The sequence below is a fragment of the Anoplophora glabripennis genome, unplaced genomic scaffold (assembly GCF_000390285.2).
Source record: "Anoplophora glabripennis isolate ALB-LARVAE unplaced genomic scaffold, Agla_2.0 scaffold94, whole genome shotgun sequence".
NCBI classification, from domain to species: Eukaryota; Metazoa; Arthropoda; class Insecta; order Coleoptera; family Cerambycidae; genus Anoplophora; species Anoplophora glabripennis.
In genome coordinates this window covers 228,388-248,928 of record NW_019416228.1, presented here as the reverse complement: position 1 = coordinate 248,928, position 20,541 = coordinate 228,388, and the positions used below count along the sequence as shown (strand labels likewise).

Here is a 20,541-nt window from a genome sequence, read left to right as displayed (position 1 = left end):
CCTGATAAATAAAAGTCGGCGAACTAAACATTCCGTCACTCGACGGACGAGATTTGGATCATTTCTTATCTGATTAGCTGCATCCTGAATTATTTCAAGTAACTACTAACGAGTAGTGATATTAACATGGTACACAAGCTGCTTCATATGTCTCCATAAATAAAAGTCCAAAGGATTTAGATCTGGGAAACGCGGTGGCTATGCTATTGGTATTTGTTGACCTATCCATTTATTTGAGAAATGATCACTTTATCAAGCAGTTACTTGTCTTCCTCTATGTGGTGGCACACCGTCGTGCTGATACCACATATTTTGAACAATATTAAGCTCTACGTCATCAATGCAATAAGAAAAGTTGTTTTCCAAGCAAGTTCTATACACATCTGCATTATGCCGTGCGTCCCTAGCAAATCACGCTTTATCAAACCACATGAACCATGAAGGGTTTTAATAACAATAAAAAAATACGTACAAAATAACGGAGACACGGCGAATTCGATCAAACATTATTGATTAATTTACACGTGATAACGCAATCCGAGGTTCAGGGAACCTAACGCGAATTTATGACAAAATTTGGAAAGACTTTATCCATTAGTAAAATAACCCGAGACTCTAAAATTTAGAAAACTGCCCAGTGTGTAATCCAAGGAGCAAACTGCCTTTTTCGGAGATCTCTCCTGAATTCGACATCTCGCTTTAACACACCCATTTCTTGGGTCCAGAAGTTTCTGTTCTTATTTTATTGGCGTGCTCCCTGAATATCGGGGGTTGAAATGGCTTAACTATACCATATTAATACCTAATTGACTGAATTTACAATTTTATGGATAATTTTGAGACTAAACTGAACTTACAAGTAACCCTACACATTCTTCTTGTGACTCCGTATAACAACACGGGACGGATTAGTCAATCTCATTTAATCTATTCTTATAGCTTGGTAAATCCGCCTAAAAACCAGCTCTTTAATCTATTATTATTTTCCTCACAACATTCTAACAACTTATTTAAATATATTAGAATCCCTACGTCTTTCCGAATGTATTTCGCGCGATTTTAGAAATATCGATTTTTTCCCTTCGCCATGGGCTGAACCGACGCAGTTAGTCGATACCAGATGCCGAACACAGGGCCCCGACGATCTAAATCCAATTGTTCAAAATCATTGCTAAATTTCATGAGGCCTTCTCCGAAGGACTGCGATAGTTCAGCTTTGTAAATTTGTTACTCCCGGTGACAAGAGGCACCAGTTTCTCAACGACTTTATGGCGACGCTAAACCTACTTGAAGACTCTTAACTTTTCAATAATTAACTGAGTTGGCCCATCCGTTCCGAGAAATAACAAATAATATCACGAGTCATATTGTTACATATTCCACTAATTTTTAAATTTTTTTCACAGGGACAAAGTATCCAATAAATAAGGAAAGAAAACTATACCACACATAAGTAACTTCAAACAATATCTTAAGACATCTCTTGTATAGTAAAAAACAATTTTAACATCTTAGCTTCCTTTATTAAATGACATTAAATGTGTTAATCTTGGTAATAGTGATGACGATGCATGTTTCCAATTTTTCCCGAAAATCATGTAGGTACTTCAGCAGTATTTTTTTAATCGGCATTTTTATTTATCAAGAATAGTTAACAATAATTTTGTGTAAAATAATTAACACATATTGATTTTGATGCATTGTAAGATTTTTGACGTGTAGAGTATAAACCTGTTTAGGCTTATATTCCTTGCTAAGGCTGGCGTTTGATAGAAAAGATATCGCACATTCATGAAGACAATGATAAAACAACAAAACCTATAAAAATGTTGACAAACAAGGATTCCTTTCATTTTTCGCAGTGAAAGATCACGGAAAACATGGGCAATTTTGTAAAAATACTAAATAATTGTGATGCCTTTATAGTTTCATAAAAGCAAGTAACATACTCAATTTTCTGTATACTCAAGGCGTGTAAAGTTCAGGAAATGTACTGATAAACATAAGAAGTAAAAATATACTTTTTTTCTTATTCTGGACGTATTGTCGGTTTATAAACTGTCTTGTACCCAGAAGAAAACTTGTATAACTAGTAAAATGAAAGGATATTGTAATTTGCTTAGAATTTTTAAAACCCTCGTCATAAAACTAGTATAAATTCATGGAAAATTACGCATAAGAACACCTTCCTTTATATCTTCAACAATGTATATCCAATGTATATCCAATGGCACTATTTGAGAACACATTTACAGCCTGTTACGAGGGTCTGAAAAGTTTCCGACTTCAACATGAAGATGTCAGCACTCGTAAATAAAAGCTAGTGAATTTAGTTGTTCATCTGTTGACAGTTACTCACCAAAGTAACCATTTTGGATGCGCAGTTGTTATGTAACAGTCGTTTGAGTGAGTTGATGTGAGTGTTTTTATGAAAATGGACAAAATCGAGTATCGAGCTGTCATTAAATATTTGTTTTTGAAAGGCAATACGCCTACGCAAATGATGCACCATCATTTACCACAGTGAAATTTTGGGCAGCTGAATTTAAACGTGGCCGTAAGAGCTTGGGAGACGATGAACGTTCGGGACGTCCAAAAGCTGCAACTACCGACAAAAACATCGCCAAAGTTCACCAAATGGTGCTAGACGACCGCCGAATTAAAGTGAGAGAGATAGCAGAGGTTATAAACATGTCAAAAGAACGTGTTTGTCACATATTAAATCAACATTTAAACTTGAGAAAGCTGTCCGCGCGTAGGGTGCCGCGTTTACTCACGTTAGATAAAAAACGTGTTCGAATGAACATTTCCAACGCTCTGTTGGCGCAGTTTAGGCGCAATAAATCAGAGTTTTGGCGCCGATTAATTACTGTAGATGAAACTTGGATACACCATTATACGCCCGAAACAAAAATACAGTCCAGACAGTGGACTGCAAAGGAGGAACCGGCTCCAAAAAAAGCAAAAACTGTTTTTTCGGCTGGGAAAGTGATGGCGACTGATTTTTGGGATGGTCATGGAGTTATTTTAATCGATTATCTTCAAAAAGGAAAAACCATTGCAGGAGCATAATACGCGTCATTACTTGACAAGCTGAAGGCAGAACTTGCTGAAAAACGGCCACATTTGCAGAAAAAGAAAATTCTGTTTCACCAAGACAACGCACCGTCTCACACCTCAGCGGTTGCCATGGCGAAAATCCACGAATTACGGTTTGAACTGCTTGACCATCCGCCTTACTCACCAGATCTAGCCCCAAGCGACTTCTTTTTGTTCCCTCATCTAAAAATCGCGCTCGGAGGACAGAGGTTTTCGTCAAATGAAGAGGCAATCACCTTCGTGAACAATTATTTTGCAGAGAAAAACGCCGAGTACTATTTGGACGGCTTACAGAGATGGGAGCATCGCTGGGAGAAGTGTGTAGAGTTACAAGGAGACTATGCTGAAAAATTTAAAAAAAATTCTGAAAAAATGTCTTGTATCTTTGTTAGGTCGGAAACTTTTCAGACCACCCTCGTACTTTCAGTTTATAGTAAGAGGTCCTAGAATTATAATATTAATGACTTTATATTTTTTACCTCTAAAAAAAAATAAGACACAAACACCTTTTTACTAACGTTGTTGATGTCATCGCTCTTTTCCATTTTAAGGTACTTGCACCCTTTTTTGTATGTCATCCACGATTTTTGGGATAGTTTACTTACGCCTCTTACGTCTTATTTGTCCTTATCAATATTATACGGAATAGAAATTATTTATCACCGATACCTAATATTAAAGACATTGACTTGATTTTTTCACCACATATTTAGAGGATTAAATGTTTACGGAGAACGTAAAAACAGGTTATAAATTGAATATTACTGAATGAATTCTTTTTTTAATTTTCCAAATAAACTTTTTTTTTATTTTGACCATCAGAGTTCATGTTTTAAGTTTGGTCAATTATTCCTAAAACGTCGTTTATATAAAAATAACTATTCGTCTTTCATAGTTGACTTGCTCATTGGTGTTGTGGTTTCAAACAATTCGATACCTTTTATGAAATTTGGGAACAATTTAATTTAGAACGTCAATGGCAAACATTCATGAAATATCTGTTCATGTTTTCTTAATCTTTTCCTAACAATGAATAACAAAACCACAAAAAATAATGTCCAAATTTTATACTGATGCATGGCTGGTGTTAATTAATTACAGGAAATAAAAATACTAGGCATGAAGGGACACGGACTGTTACCAGAGTTCGCTCAAGTTTCATATAATTCTCTTCCAGGCGTGGGTGTTGCGAGATATATTAAGCTCGAAGCGAAGTAATACGTCTCGCGAACTTTTAGTTGAAATAGGATTTCAGGAGCAATTCTGTAGCCCCAAGATATATTGTCATCTTTTTCGTTCTGCTTTTTGTTGCTGTTTACTTACTATTTGCCTCCTACGTGCGAAATGTTTCTGAAAGTTTTTACTTACATTCCAAGCCTTCCTTCAAGTGAGATGTAGTGCAAAAAAATAATAACTGATAAAAACTGACAAAGTTTTCCTAAATTATGATAGAAGTCACTTTATCATTTTGCAGTTATTTAGTTTTTTTAATTTAAAGGTTATGACGTAAATAGCAGGGGCGCACTCATAGGGTGTTTACAAACTTGGAAAACATATTCGAAAGGTAAATAAAATCGAGATGCGCAAATTCTATTGGCAGAAATATTTTTGCGAATATAATATTTTTTATATCCATTAACTTACCACACTGATACGATGAAAACTTTTTTGGAACCGCTGAGTCCACTGATAGCTCTGCCCCTAATTACAAATGTTAGTGCAAATTCACACAATCGTAGACACTGTTGAAAATCTATATATCTCTACGAAATTATTGTTGAATTTTTTTTTAAATGCTTTTGTAAATATTTACGGTTTTCTAAAAGTTGCCTTCGAGGTACCGAAAAAAATTTNAGGGACACGGACTGTTACCAGAGTTCGCTCAAGTTTCATATAATTCTCTTCCAGGCGTGGGTGTTGCGAGATATATTAAGCTCGAAGCGAAGTAATACGTCTCGCGAACTTTTAGTTGAAATAGGATTTCAGGAGCAATTCTGTAGCCCCAAGATATATTGTCATCTTTTTCGTTCTGCTTTTTGTTGCTGTTTACTTACTATTTGCCTCCTACGTGCGAAATGTTTCTGAAAGTTTTTACTTACATTCCAAGCCTTCCTTCAAGTGAGATGTAGTGCAAAAAAATAATAACTGATAAAAACTGACAAAGTTTTCCTAAATTATGATAGAAGTCACTTTATCATTTTGCAGTTATTTAGTTTTTTTTAATTTAGAGGTTATGACGTAAATAGCAGGGGCGCACTCATAGGGTGTTTACAAACTTGGAAAACATATTCGAAAGGTGAATAAAATCGAGATGCGCAAATTCTATTGGCAGAAATATTTTTGCGAATATAATATTTTTTATATCCATTAACTTACCACACTGATACGATGAAAACTTTTTTGGAACCGCTGAGTCCACTGATAGCTCTGCCCCTAATTACAAATGTTAGTGCAAATTCACACAATCGTAGACACTGTTGAAAATTTATGTATCTCTACTAAATTATTGTTGAATTTTTTTTAAATGCTTTTGTAAATATTTACGGTTTTCTAAAAGTTGCCTTCGAGGTACCGAAAAAAATTTTTACCATAAATAATTATACCAAATGTCTAAGTTGTATTATTCCAAAGGCATATCTCTATTACTTAAAAAACCATAAATTTGATATTTGAGGCATCTGATATACACCTAAACTCTTTAAATTGAGCCTAATATTAAAATTATTCCACCTCCAGTTTAGCCGGAAACGACCGTAACTTCTGTATTTTAAATTACACCCTGTATATTTTTCTTAAAATTTGAATTTTATAAAAAATTTCCTTTTTCGTGAAGTATTACAGTCTTTATTTAAATTTCAAAACAGAAGTGAAATTGAATTTAAGTGTTCCCAAAATTGGTATTGTTAGTACAAATCAAAGCAATTTACGAAAACTAAAGCAAGCATTGAAATTATTTGAATTTTGATAGTTTACTTTAAAAGTTCATGAAGTGTGTTATTAAAATTTATATTAATAAGTTGCTTCCAACAAAATTGGTACAGAATCAAAATGAATAACGACGATTTTACAAATCAGGAAAAATTGGATATGATCCCAATTTATGGCGAATGCAGAAAAAACAGGCGTGATGCCTTCCGTGTTTATGGGGAGCGGTATCCCCACAGACGTATGCCGAGTGCTATGTACTTTACAAGTATAGCTTGAAATTTGCCGACATGTGGAGCCTTCTCAAAAAAAAAACAAAAATTTTTTAAAAGAAAGACTGCTACTGATGAAGAGCATAGTGTTGATGTTTTGGGAACTGTGTTTAATAATCCACATATTTCAATTCGAGAAATTGAAGCAGAATGCAGTATCTGTTGTTCTTCTATTCAACTAATCCTAAAATCCGGCAAATTCAGACCTTTCAAAATCCAGCTGCATCAAGGATGAGAACCAGGAGATTATGACAAGACTGGCATTTCTTGCATGGCTAGCGAGTGCTCGTGAAGATGACATTATTAACCTAATATTATGGTCAGATGAACGCCGTTTTCATAATAATGGAACTGTCAATAGTCATTATTGGTCTGTATATAATCCTCATTGGATAAAAGAGACTAATTTTCAAAGAATTTAGGGAATTAACGTATAGTGCGGCATAATCGATGGGTACGTTATCGGACCAAAGATTTATGAAGGAACATTAGACTAGTGAGGCATATTTAGAATTCCTTCAGGAGGATTTCCAGGTTATCTTGAAAATGTTCCGCTGAATATACATGCCAACATGTATTTTCAACGGATGGAACGCCCTCTCACAATTCTAGAATTATAGACTAACAAGTGAATCGACACATGGCCTGCCAGAGCACCCGCTCTAACGCCGTTAGATTATTTTGTATAGGCATATTTGAAGAATAGGGTATAGCAGACGCCTCCAGCTGATTTAGAAGATTAAAATAATAGTATTATTTTTTCTTAATGTCGAATTATTAAAAACTGTTTACTCTCGTTAGCTTTTACATTGAGCCAAATGTTGCGTTGAATCAAATGGACAACATTTTGAACAGTTTTTCTGTCGCTCACGGTTAGTTTTTAGTGTCAAGAGAGTAATAAATACTGTTTTTGTATAAATAAATTTAATACGTATAATATCTTTTTGTAATTCATTTAACATTATTTTTCTATTATTTCACCTTCAATAAAATATTTGTAAATCATTTTTTACAGAGATCAGTACTTTGGAAAGTGTATCTTTGCTACTTTGAAATTTAAATCCAAAATAATGCACATGATTTTCGTAATTTTCTACAGGGTGATTCACTTTTTATAATCAGGACTTCAACCATCGATAGATCTCATCAAAATAATGTCATTTATAAGTATACACTTTTTCTTCCAAAGGCTTCCTTATATAAGAGATGTAAGCTCGTGAAAAAACTTTTTTTTAGTTTTGTTTTGGAGTTTCAATGTGTTGATTATAGAAAATGATTATTATTAATGCATTCTATAAACTATTAAACATCCTCTCCAAGTTTGTGAACACCTTGCTTACGTAGATTAGCTTCCAAAATTTTTTAATTTATTCGGAACGAGAACCAATTAAATCCATTTTCCTAAAGTTGCGAGAAATATGGGAAAACAATTTAATATCTAAATTAATTTAACTCAAGTTTGGTTTTTTTATTTTGTTTAGATATTAACTATACAGGGTGACATGGGTATAGGAACCCTAAAAAATCTCGCAAAATATGCATTTTCCGGAAAAACCAGATATAGGGAAAGTTAGTCTTTTTCCCTGGCTATTTAAAGGTGACCATGCCATGACCACTGACCATATGGTCATTATGGGTCAAGACGATTTTTTTAAACGGGAACCCCCCTTTTTGACCCCGGAAATGGAAAGAGCGGAAAATTTTGCGTTAACATATGACGTTGACCATTTCCAAAAATTTCAAAATGGCGACGAAATCAAGATGGCGGACGAAATTTTTGAAAGTTAACCGATTGTCATCAAATTTTGTATACGGAGATTTTCGAGGTCGCTGATCACGAATCCGACGTCAAATGTCCAAAATTCAAGATGGCGAATTCAATATTGCGGACGAATTTTTTGGAAATCAATCGATTTGCATCAAAGATGGTATACGGTCGTTTTTGGGGTTGCTGATCACGAATGTGGGGTCAATGACCCCCAAAACCCCCGTATATCAAATTTGGTCCCCATTGATTAAATTTAAAAAACCCCATCCACCACCTTGGATCCGCAATCATGAATTTTGAAATTTTAACCTCGGATTCGTGATCAGTGACCTCGGAAACCTCCGCATACAAAATTTGGTAACAATCGGTTAACTTTCAAAAATTTCATCCGCCATCTTGATTTCGCCGCCATTTTGAAATTTTCAAGATCATATCTGAACGTAAAATTTTCCGCTCCTTCCATTTCCGGGGTCAAAAAGGGGGTTCCCATTTAAAAAAATCGTCTTGACCCCATAATGACCACGCAGTCAGTGGTCAGTGGTCATGACATGGTCACCATTGAATAGTCAGGGAAAAATCCTAACTTTCTCTATATTTGGTTTTTCCGGAAAATGCATATCTCGCATACTTTTATGCCACCTAGTATAAACAATAAACATAAAATAAGTGTCAGTGTTATTTCATCTTTGAATATACAACACAGTGTATTTTTGAATATTTAAGCGTGGTCCTACATTTTTTTGGTGCTCATTATAATAAACGAAATTTAAGTGCCTAGTTTACACATTATTTGGAAAAATAAAATGTGACAATACAAAAATAATTAATCTACTTTATTTCGTTAGAACGTTGTTCTTGTGCTATATTCCATACATTTATGTCAAAGCTGGCACATATTTTTGCGCTAAAATATTGTCTTCATTGTCATTATTACTAATAGATATTGTTTGCAAACAATAAGCGGTGTCATACGTCATTTTTGACGTAATGAATATCTGAAGCAGAATTTTACTCAACGCGTATTTTACCTTTGTTGTTGTTAGCAACAAACTCTGTTGCTCCTGGCCCCCAACAATAAATCAAATTAGTTAAGACAGGGGATAAAGAGCGAACTGTGAAAAGCTCCTGTAAGTAGGAGTCGTACTTTGCTCAGATGAAAGGGTTTCCATAAAATATATTATGTCTTGTCACTATGAGGAAGTACTCCATTAATACTACCTTACTGGAAGGAATAGCTGATTACATTTGAAGCATTTTCAAGTTCATATATATTTTAAATAAATAATATACTTTATTTACTTTAAATCAATCCAGTTGAGTCCATTAATTAATTCCAATACTTGGGCATGCGAATATAAAACAAAACACATATATAACAATTCTTTAAAAAGGTTTTTGTGTTGTCTAAACAGGAGCTGCACAAGCGGTCATTAAAAAAAAACTTGTGATTAAACTTGAATAAATTTATTGAATAATTCTGAAACGCATACAGTACATACAAGTACATATTATTCAATAATACCCAATTAGGCCATAGTCGACTTGTGTGTCTCCCTTAAGAGTGGAACAAGCCTGTAACTCGTGTACAGTTCAACCGATTTGAATAAACTTTTTCTTGTTGGATACTCTTTCAAAAAATCTATCTCGTACATATATCATGTTCTCTAAAAAACTAGAAAATCCCACGGATCAGGACCCCAGGAAAACCTACTAACCAAATTTTCGTTGCGATAGTATACAGGGTGCTCAGGATAATTTGAGAAAAAATTTTGAGAAAGTTTATTTTCCAAATATGTAAGTATATGAATTATGACGTAAGAGACAAATACCTACAGCCATTTGAACATGAAAAAAAAAATGTATGCAGTTATAAGCTTTAACATCTGCAAAATTTATTTCTATTAAATTAATTAATTTTTAAAAGAGCAGATTATAAAAAAAAAGTAACAATAATTTACTAGTATTTTATGGAAAAAAGTGGTTCATAAAAACTAATTTTATTTTTTCTCAGAAACAGTTATTGTTGACTTGGAACAAAAGAACTTTTTTTAAGACTCGTGTGGGTCGCGGAATAGTTGTTTCCTTCAATATCATTCGTTTTAAATTACTATATTATAATCGAAAATAATATTTGAATATGGAGAAATTAATATTTTATTTAGGGCACTTCTTTGTATTATTGATATTACCAGAGCTACGGAATAATTTGTATTAAGTGGGACAACCTGTATTTCAACTGCAGATTATTAGAGAAAATGGCGAATGCGCAACGACCAAAAATATTTGTAATCTGATATTTTCCAAAATATTATTAGGTATTATACATCAACAAAATATATTATGCTGTAAACACAAAGGTACTTAAACATTGATTGGTACTTAACCTTAACGTAACTTAAGTGGCATAATTAATTGACTTTATTTATAGATCTGTTTATCACAAAATGACCAAAATCTGTTTCGATTCCTCTTCACTCAAGTTCATAATCATTTACCGGAGAAACCCACTACATAGATCTTTTGAGGACAAAAGAATCCACTACAAATGAAAGCAAATGGATATTCTGTTATTAGGTCTCAATTATTCTAAAGGCATTAAGCTAAGTTCAATCAAATTCAAAAAATGTTTCTAAAAGTCAAACTATGTTGTTCCATACCAGAAATCTAGGTATGCAAAAGATATCTAACTCCACAAATAAGATTCCTAACTGTTATATTGCTGGAAACAATTACTCAGTGGGTTAGATGTCCCAACTAGCATTGGGTTATACGAACAATATCTAGTAAATAATTAATAGTAAACTATTATCCAAAATAAAAAATAAAAAAAATATGTTACATAATTTAGTCAGTGAAAAAATATCATTTTGTTGTTTTAAAATCACCCTTTCCAGTTTTTGCTTAGGACTGTTTCAATAGGTATCCTCCTTGCGAGATGTTTAAAAAGCATTAATAGAATAAAAATGTACATAAAAAACGCAAAACTTAAAAAAATACATTTAGACAGGTAAAAAAGTTCACAATAATCTAGTTAATTAGACAATTTTGACATTTCCCTCATTGAGACATTTTAAAATTATAAGGAAAAATAAGTTCGCTAGAAATAACACCTAACAAACCTTTGTGACACAGGATAAAAATTATTACTTTTTATTATTGTTTTTGTTTACTGTGATAAAATGCCTAAAAAGAGTAAAACTACTTATAGAAGATGTGTTTTAACGAATACCCGCTATTTTATATAAAACGATTATAATTTTAATGTTGACTACTAGCATAATAGGTCTCATCTCCTCTCCTCTAAAATAGGGTACATTTGTACCGGGTGTCCCAAAAATTCATGCAAGATTTGTATTTTGCGCCATTTGTATTGTAAAGTGTTGCCAACGAAAAAAAAGACAGCGTGACAGCTGACAGTTCAAGGTTATTAAAAAATGAAGCGCGACACGAAAGAACAACGCGTTTTAGTTGTTGCACAATATTAAAAAAAAAAAGATAGTTTGGCAGCTACAATTCGCAATTTTTATACAAAATATTATCGGAATAGTGATTTAGCTTCATCATCTGTGATTAATTGAAAAATTCAGGTAGACTGGATCAATTAGTAATCTTAAACACACTGGTAGTCCTTCAACAAGTCCGCTGAACACAAATTATCGAAGCAGTTCGTGAGAGTGTTGCTGAGAGTCCAAGGATATCAATTCGGCACCGTAGTCAAGAACTGAATATTTCAAGAAGCTCTCTATACTACAGCGTATTCCCGAAAGATTTTCATCTTCATGTTTACAAAATTCAATTGACTCAAGGAGGCCTATGCAGAGCGAAGAGAGTTCGTTGAATGGATTATGGAACAAGTGGATGCTGATTTTTTTAACAAAATCATCTTCAGCGATGAGGCTCATTTTCATCTTCATGATGGCTTCGTTAATCGACAAAACTGTTGCATTTGGAGTTCAGAAAACCCACGAGTGAATGTTAAAAAACAAATGCATCCACAACGGGTCACTGTTTGGTGCGGATATTGGGCTGGAGGCATCATCGGACCATTCTTCTTCTAATATGCGGCTCGTCAGGCAATAATAAGTTAATGGTGCTCGCTATCGCAACATGATAATCCAGTTTTTTGTGTCTAAATTACATGATATGAATGTATACAACATGTGTTTTCCACAAAACGTTGCCAGGTGCCATACAGCCCGAGAAACAATTCAATTACTGCATGAGTCATTTTCTGGTCGTGTAATTTCCCGTCTTGGTGATCAGAATTGGCCGCCCAGATCATGCGATTTAACGGCCTTGGACTTTTTTTCTTTGGAATGTTTTGAAGTTTAAAGTTTATGCCAATAAGTTCACGACCACCCATGCCTTGAAGGAGGAAATTGAGAACTGTATCAACGAAATTCAGCCGCATTTATGCAAAATTATCAAGGAAAACTTCGATAAAAGAGTACGTATGTGCCAACAAAGTCGTGAAGGCCATCTACCCGATATGCTATTCCATACATAACTGTATACTGTATACTTCATGAATCAATAAAGAATTTACAATTTTTAATTAAAAGACTGTGTTTTCTATCAAAATTACTTCTTGCGTGAATTTTGGTGCAACCTTTATTTTATTATTAGGTTGGACATATTTTATTAACATTTACCTATGGCACTCCCTGTACATCATATTCTATGCTTATGCTAAACATAATAGATTCATTTTTTGTCAAATACTCCAGCTTACATCTATCTGTTACAATTTCAAAAGTATAAGCCTGTTAAAATTAAAGAAAAAAATTATATGAAACTACCTACCTACCTTTTTATTTACGAAATGGAATATTCTTATTGAAATATGATAATATCATTTCAAGTGAATATAAAACGTATTTATGTATTCCCCAAGGATCCAACTTAGGACTAACACAACTTCTTTATTTGAGTCATAATCTTCCAAATTCATTCTATATACCTTCTGTTTGCAAGATACTTGAAAATGCATAGAGAAATGGTTACTGGAAATGACTGTAATTTATTATAAGTTAATGTTAATGCTATTATGTCGTTGGAGAAATGAAAACATAATTTCAATATTAGTGTATGTACAATATCATTTACTCCTAATAAGAAATATATAACATCTCAACATTCTAATTCTAATTCTAATTCTCAACAAAACTAAATAACTAAAGATAACTAACAAAGAGATAAACAAAGATAACAAAACTAAGTATCTAAATATCTAAGTACCTACATAACATTTGACACAAAACTTTCATTTACAGACCTTTTTAAGAACATAGCATCATCTACTTGCAAAAGTTTAAGTTTCGTGATTAGAGAATCAAAGAACTTCCGTAACCTAAATTCCATTATTAAATTTTATTACTTTATGGTAGTCCTAAGCTTCACTGCTGTGGCATTCGCAACAGTTTATTGATGCAAGTTGTATAAAAAAGAATCAAATATTTAATTAAAGTAATTATAATAATATTAATAAGTTAAACTAAATAGAAACACTTTTCTTAATAAAAAAACATAAAACATTACAAACCTGTATATTTAAAGTTAACTTTTTATTTTTGTTAATTTTTGAAAACTCTTAACTGTGATATAACAGCCCGAGTAGAGTCAACATATTCAAATAACTTCGAGGCTCCACAGAACAATTGTTTGAATATCAGTAAATAATGCTGTATATTATTTTCAGCAGGATACATACTCATGGTGCCTCCGCCCCATTTTAGCAGAATAAACAAGGGCGGATACCAATTACCATAAAACGTCTACAAAAAATCCTTTAGATCTATATGTTTATTTTAATTAAAAGCTTATTTTGGTGTAGGTAAATTAGAAATGAATTAATTAACAAGGTACATATATTAAAATGTTTATTTACATTCGAATATAACCATTTTCCATTATTTATTGGGTATTTTGCGTCTTGCAAAAAATGTTTGAAATTAATGAAATAAATCCTCGCGCCAAAATGATAAATCAAAGGTTTTTTTTGAAAATTGTTTTGCCTAACCAAAAATCTCACACTGAGTAATACAAACATATACAAAAAAAACACATCATTCATCATATTCACCATAATAAACATAATAAATAACTTAATAAATCTTCTACATATTCCCCATTCTCTTCGACAAATTTCCTTAAACGTTTTATGAAACTATTGAGAATAGGAAACGAATTATATGTTCGTCTAACTTGTAGTACGGCAGCGTTTATTCTATCCCAAAGTCCGTATTAGGTGTTACAGAGTTATAAACAATCCCTTTCAAATGTCCCCAAAAGTAAAAGTATAATGGTTTAAAATCCGTACATCGAGAAGGCCAAAGAAAGTCACTACCTCGACTGATCCAACGATTTGGAAACGCTTAATTTAAATGATCTCTCACCAAATGGCTGTAATGAACAGGCGCACCATCGTGCATGAACCACATTTGTCATATAGTATTGATGGATACTTCGAGAGCCCCAGGAAGTTATTGCCCAAGGAATTCCAAATAATTTTGGCCGTTCAACCTTGCAGGTAGAGCGATAGGCCCCAAATTAAAATTTCCTATAATCCCGCACCACACATTAACTGAAAATTCATGTTAGAAGTGTTGCTCTTTTATTACATGTGGATTTTCTTCGCTCCACACGTTAAAGTTTTTCCAATTAAAAACACCTCTACGGGTAAAAACAGTCTTATCTGTAAAGGCAATTCTCCCGAGAAAAGTGTGATCTCTGTTATGTAACTGGAGAAATCGTTCGTAAAATGTTAATCTCAGTGGGCCGTCTGGTTCAAGCAAATTTTGTTCAGGGTGAAAATGCTGCTGCGTGTAGAGTATAGTTGAAACGGTTTTGCGTACAACTCCTGTGATTGCTGACAAACGATGAATAGTAATTTCGGGAATTTCTTCTGCTCCTTCCAGAATTTGTTCTTCGCCTAGTACCCTTCTTTGAACGTACCTTCCATTTCGTGATTTAGACCGAAAGTTTCCAGTTTGTCCTAATCTGGTGAATAAAGAAACAAACAGTGAATGAGAAGGCTGTCTGCTATTCGGATAAAGCTCTTCATATATTCTCTTAGCAGCTCGTCCACTAAAATGTTCCTGCTCATATACCACTATCATGTCTCTCATTTCATAATTCGTAAATTCATTGTGACGAGGCATTTTCAGAAACAAACTTTTGCAAAATACAAACTTAACAGTGACTGAACTGAATGACGAAATTGTCATAGTTATTTTCAAAAAATATGGGGTATGTATTATAGTTTCTGTAATATCTTCATAACCGAGCATAATTTCGACTTGTGATGAGTATAAATTTTTTGTGTAGAATAAAATTCCCTACCTATTTCTGATAGTTGCATATAACGAGCGTTCAAATAAAAACGTGGTCGAAGTTGGCTCTGACACATTGGACGTAGGGAGTAGCTTATAGCGACCAACTTAACCTCATTTCTCAACGAGCTGTATAGCAGCTGTCAGTTTCAATAACGTTAATGACTATATAACTTTATTTTAAAGAATAATCGTGATAACAATAACAAACAATTAAAGGAGCTGCGGAAAGTGTCCCCCTCCTTGTTATAACAATAAATTAAAGCAGCTGCTGAAAGTGTCCCCCTCCTTGTTCCAAGCACTTTTCACACCTGTTCCTCAAAGAATTAAAGACATTTTCTAAGATGCTCGGGGTATTGTTAATTTCACGAATCTTGTCTATAAGTCGAGCCTGCAGATGGTTTAAATCAGGAATAGGCAGTTCAAAAATAGTGTTTTTAAGGTAAGGCCACAAAAAGAAATCACACGGCGTAATATCACATGACCTCGGTGGAAATTCATGTTCAGCATTGAGACTTATTAGTCGATTTTGGAAAACTTCCCTCAACATATTCATCGTCTCGCCTGCCGTATGTGCCCTTGCGCCATCTTGTTGAAAGTAAAAGTTTGTAATTTCGTTTTCTTCCAGCTGGTTAACAAAAGGAGCGATAATTTCTTCTCTATACCTTTGCGCAGTAAGAGTACCATTAAAAAAAATAGGTCCATAAATCCTCCTTCGATTGAGAGCACACCAAACTCCAATTTTTTGAGCGTGTAGAGGGCCCTCGACAAAAAAGTTATCTGGTTTTTCAGAAGACCACATTCTCATATTCTGTGAGTTTACGTAACCACTTAAATGAAACCAGGCTTCATCAGAAAAAAAGGTGATATTATGAAGTTCACCGTAGTTGTTTAAAAACCATTCACAAAATACAGCCCGTCGCGGAAAATCAACTTCATGAAGTTCTTGCTGACAAGTTAAACGATAGGAGAACAAACGCAAATCTTTTTTTAACACTGTGTGGCAGGTACCGACTGATACTCCCACCATTTGTGATAAAACACGTACAGAAGTTCTTGGCGCATTTTCCATTATTTGTTGGACATTTTCTTTTAATTCTTCAGTCCGCTTTTTAGGTCGGCCGCTTCCTTCTTTTCTTGTTACACTGCCCGTTTCACGAAAAACATTAACACAACGCTGAACTGCACTTTGAAAAATTTTGTACTCAACAACGCCGGGAAATTGATTTTGAAATTCTATGAAACATTCCTCAATAGAATACTTCCATATTCCATCAATCTTGCGTCCATTTCTAAAGTAGGACTCTATGATAAACACTTTTTGTTCTTGAGAAAACACCATTTTAAACGCTTTTTAAAACGAAAATATTCAAATTGATAGCGGCGATATAGCGCTTTGACAGATGACGTTTAAGTTCATTTGCTATACGCTACGCCCTACCTCCAAATTTTCAGAACCAACTTGACCACGTTTTTATTTGAACGCTCGTTACAGAATATTCAGAAACGATTGTAGTAAAATGAACGCCCTGTATGATTTAACCTAATAGGAACATAATCACTGTATACTTCATGAAAATAAACTAAGCAACAGCAAATGCTCAAATCGGTTAACTGATGAAAATAAACTAAGCAACAGCAAATGCTCAAATCGGTTAACTGGGTTCTGAGTTAAGAACAAAACAAGAAATAAAAAAATAAACTTTAACACCCTGCAACTTTTTCGCGACATTTTTCGTTTAAGCAAGGTTGGTTAAATCAACAGCATTCTAAATTATACCCTTGAGGTATGTAACATTCGTTAGGTGACACCCTGTATAGATTTTTTTATTATGTTAATGACCTATACACCTATAAATCAAAATGTGCTGGCATATCTCCTCTTAAATGAAATATTTTATATCTTAAAGGCTACTCAATTTTTTCTGCATTTTTTCTAGATTCGATGGCAGGATCAAGAGGGAAGTAGACCTGACCCCTGAGGAAATTCTAGCACTCCTTTCACTGTATGAAAGCAACCGTCAGAGGCAGCAGGAAAGCAACAACTACCGCCAACCTTGGAATAGATACGAACCCAATTTCGATGTCGACATCAATCAGGACGACTCACAAGATCAAGACGAAGAGAACTGGTTAGACAACCCTGTTTTCCCACACGCTACCGGCTACGATAAGGAACTTGGACCAAAGTATATGATCGATCAAAGCAATTCTCAGATGTTTGACAAGAAAGGCCGTTGGGGAGGTTTTGGAGACAATCGAAAGAAACGATTCATGGTAAGATCAACATTTCTTTCTTTACTTATATGGGTGCCTATTTTGCCACTTCTGAAAGGATTTAAAATTTATTAAATCAACCCTTGCTTCTAAAGAATCAGTTAGGGGTTGTCTTTACGACGGTTGTCTTTATTTTAACCTAATGAAAAATCTAAAACTGAAGAGAACATAAATTAAACAAATCTACCCGTTGTCACATCACATGACCTAATTTACTGTTTTTAAAATTATATATAAACATTCCAAAAAATATATTAGGGATCTTGAAATTGTTCTATGTTGAAAATGTAACCACTTTTCTCTTTGTTTTACAAAATTCTGAGAAATAACGTCATACCTTACATTTTCTTTTCTCATTTAATCACCAAATTTGACAGACAAAAAATTAAGTGTGACAAACTGCTACATTTCAACATGCTATTTCTCAAAGACGAAAAATGATATCGCGATAAATCAAATGCGTTTTAAAGAATAAGTATAAGTAAGTACTTTAAGACTAATGGTCAGCAAAAAAAAACCTTTTCGTGTAACATAATCTCAAATATATGAAAAAATCGCGATTTTGGCACATTTAGGTTAGGATATCTCGAAAACCAGAGCCAATTGAGAAATTTATACCTCGGATTCTCGAATTTAGCTCACCAAAATACTACTTTGGGAAAGTATATTCATATAATTAGGTTAAAATCTTATCGGCATGTGTAATGAAAGACAAGTAGGTAATTGAATTAAATTTAAATTAGTTTTCACAATATTTCAGAATGTATAAGTACTTACTAATCTATAAATGAAATATACGAACTGTATCTATAAATTTGTATTTGCTTTTAAAAATTTTAATCGAATTGTACTTCACTGGTATTGACTTGTGACATACTGGACTATGTTACGAGAAAACTTCTTATTACTTTAAATGAAAGGGCAGTGGTATAAGATTTTAGTTGAGCTTCGTATTAATAGATGGCGTAACTGTGGCATAGTCTAGCACGTTAAATCAGGCCTCCAAATTTGTTTTACTTTTACATTTTTTTTAATTGAGTTAAATAATTATTTTATGCAAAAATAAAGAAATACGATTGCCATATTGTTTCATTTTATGCCCATATCTGTAAAGGTAGCAAACGCCTTTTTGCCAGCCGTAGGTTCTGAATAGTGCGAAAAACACGTAGGAACCTTACATTGTCTATAGCAAGTCTTATAGTATATTATACAGTGTGTCCCAGAATAACGTGTACAACGGAAGACCACAGATTCGTGGACTCAAAATAGGCAGATTTGGGCTAATTTACCTATATTCGAAATCGCTTCGCTTGGCCCCTAGATGGCCTCAAAGTTGGTGAAAATTTTTTGAATTTTGTAAATAACTCGAATACGTATTAATCGATTATTTTTGGGGTGTGGACTTTTGCTTCCAATCTACACATTTTGGTGTTATACAGTGTTTTTTAAAACTTACAACTCCTACAAAATTGATGTGTGGTGATAATATCTGTTCATAACTTTTTCCTCTTTCAGGCAATAATGACAACTATTTTTTATCTGATAGGTGATACTATTTGGAAGGTTTTGGACCTCTTGTAGAATTTTGATTAAATGAGCGGTTTAGGTACAAAAAAATATTTTTTAAATGTCTACATTATCTTGCCACCCATATTACAGTAGGTACTTGAAGTGCTAGTAGGCACTGATTTTATATACAGGGTGTCCGGTAAGTACCTCCTAATCTCTCGGGAGTGTATAGGGAGGTCAAAATAAAACTAGTCCTTCCTATAATTTTTTTTCCTAATGTGCCCCCTAACGAAGTTATGGGGGGTCAAAGGGGTACCTAGAAATTAACGTTTAGGGTTATAACTTTGAAACCACCCTGTATATTTTAATAAAATTTTCGTACGTTGTATTACACATGGAGCTCTACGATTTGATGCTAAAATCAACTTTTTGCTATTATCAGGTGTCCAGAAACGGACTGGCCCTATCACAATTTTTCTCAAAATTTTGACAGAAGTAATTTTATCAAACTGAAAATATTATTATTAGATACTCTGAAGGTTTTTCTTTAAAAATGGTACTCTTTATTTATTTCGAAAAAATGAACGGTTTGCGAGATAAATCGGTTTTGAAAAAAATTGGTAACAAATACAACAACAATTAAAATTTATTTTTTTACAATAAAATCATTCCCGCTAGTGCCAGCCTACAGATTCACCATAAACATTTACTGGTGGTGAATTAAGGGAATGAATAATGCCGTTTCTTGTAAAATCAACATCTATGACCAAAATACATCTACAAATTATTATTGCTCTTGTCTCCATGGAGTTCTTTTCTATTGTTTTCGTTGTTAGACCCTGTTGATTTTAAAGTACTTGTCAAAGGCGCGTGACAGAATAAAAATTCAATTTTATTGTGGTATTCGTTTTAAGCCGTTAGAAATAACATTTAAAAATGGAAGAATATTCCTGTGCAGAATATGCTGATATGCACCTAATTTATGGGGAAGCATTATGCAACTCCGTGGAGGCAAGAAGACTTTATGAGGAAAGGTTTCCGGGTCGACATTTGCCGAGTCCAAAAACTTTTGAAAGAGTTGATCGTAGTTTAAGAGAAACAGGTAAAAAAAAATAGTGAAAAACGTTAGTGAAACTAATTTCTTCCGAATCCTTTATTTAGGAAGCTTTTTGCCACGCCGTGGTGGAGCAGGAGCCCCGAGGAGAGTACGAGACCCTCATGTAGAGGAACAAATATTGGAAGACGTTGCTAATAATCCTTCAAATAGCATAAGGAAGCTTGCGGCGCAAAACAATGTTACAAAATGGGCTGTACATGAAACTCTGAAAGAACAATTGCTTTACCCGTACCACATCCAAAA

At 33.7% G+C, this 20,541-nt stretch overlaps 1 protein-coding gene across 1 annotated transcript in view; it reads left to right on the top strand.

The window, feature by feature from the left end:
* Nucleotides 1-20,541, top strand: part of LOC108903529 (prohormone-2) — a 112,919-nt gene that overhangs the window by 88,203 nt on the left and 4,175 nt on the right. The window contains exon 5 of the mRNA XM_018705748.1: nt 17,336-17,672. Within this exon, the coding sequence (XP_018561264.1) occupies nt 17,336-17,672 (337 nt within the window). The remainder of the gene's footprint in view (nt 1-17,335; nt 17,673-20,541) is intronic.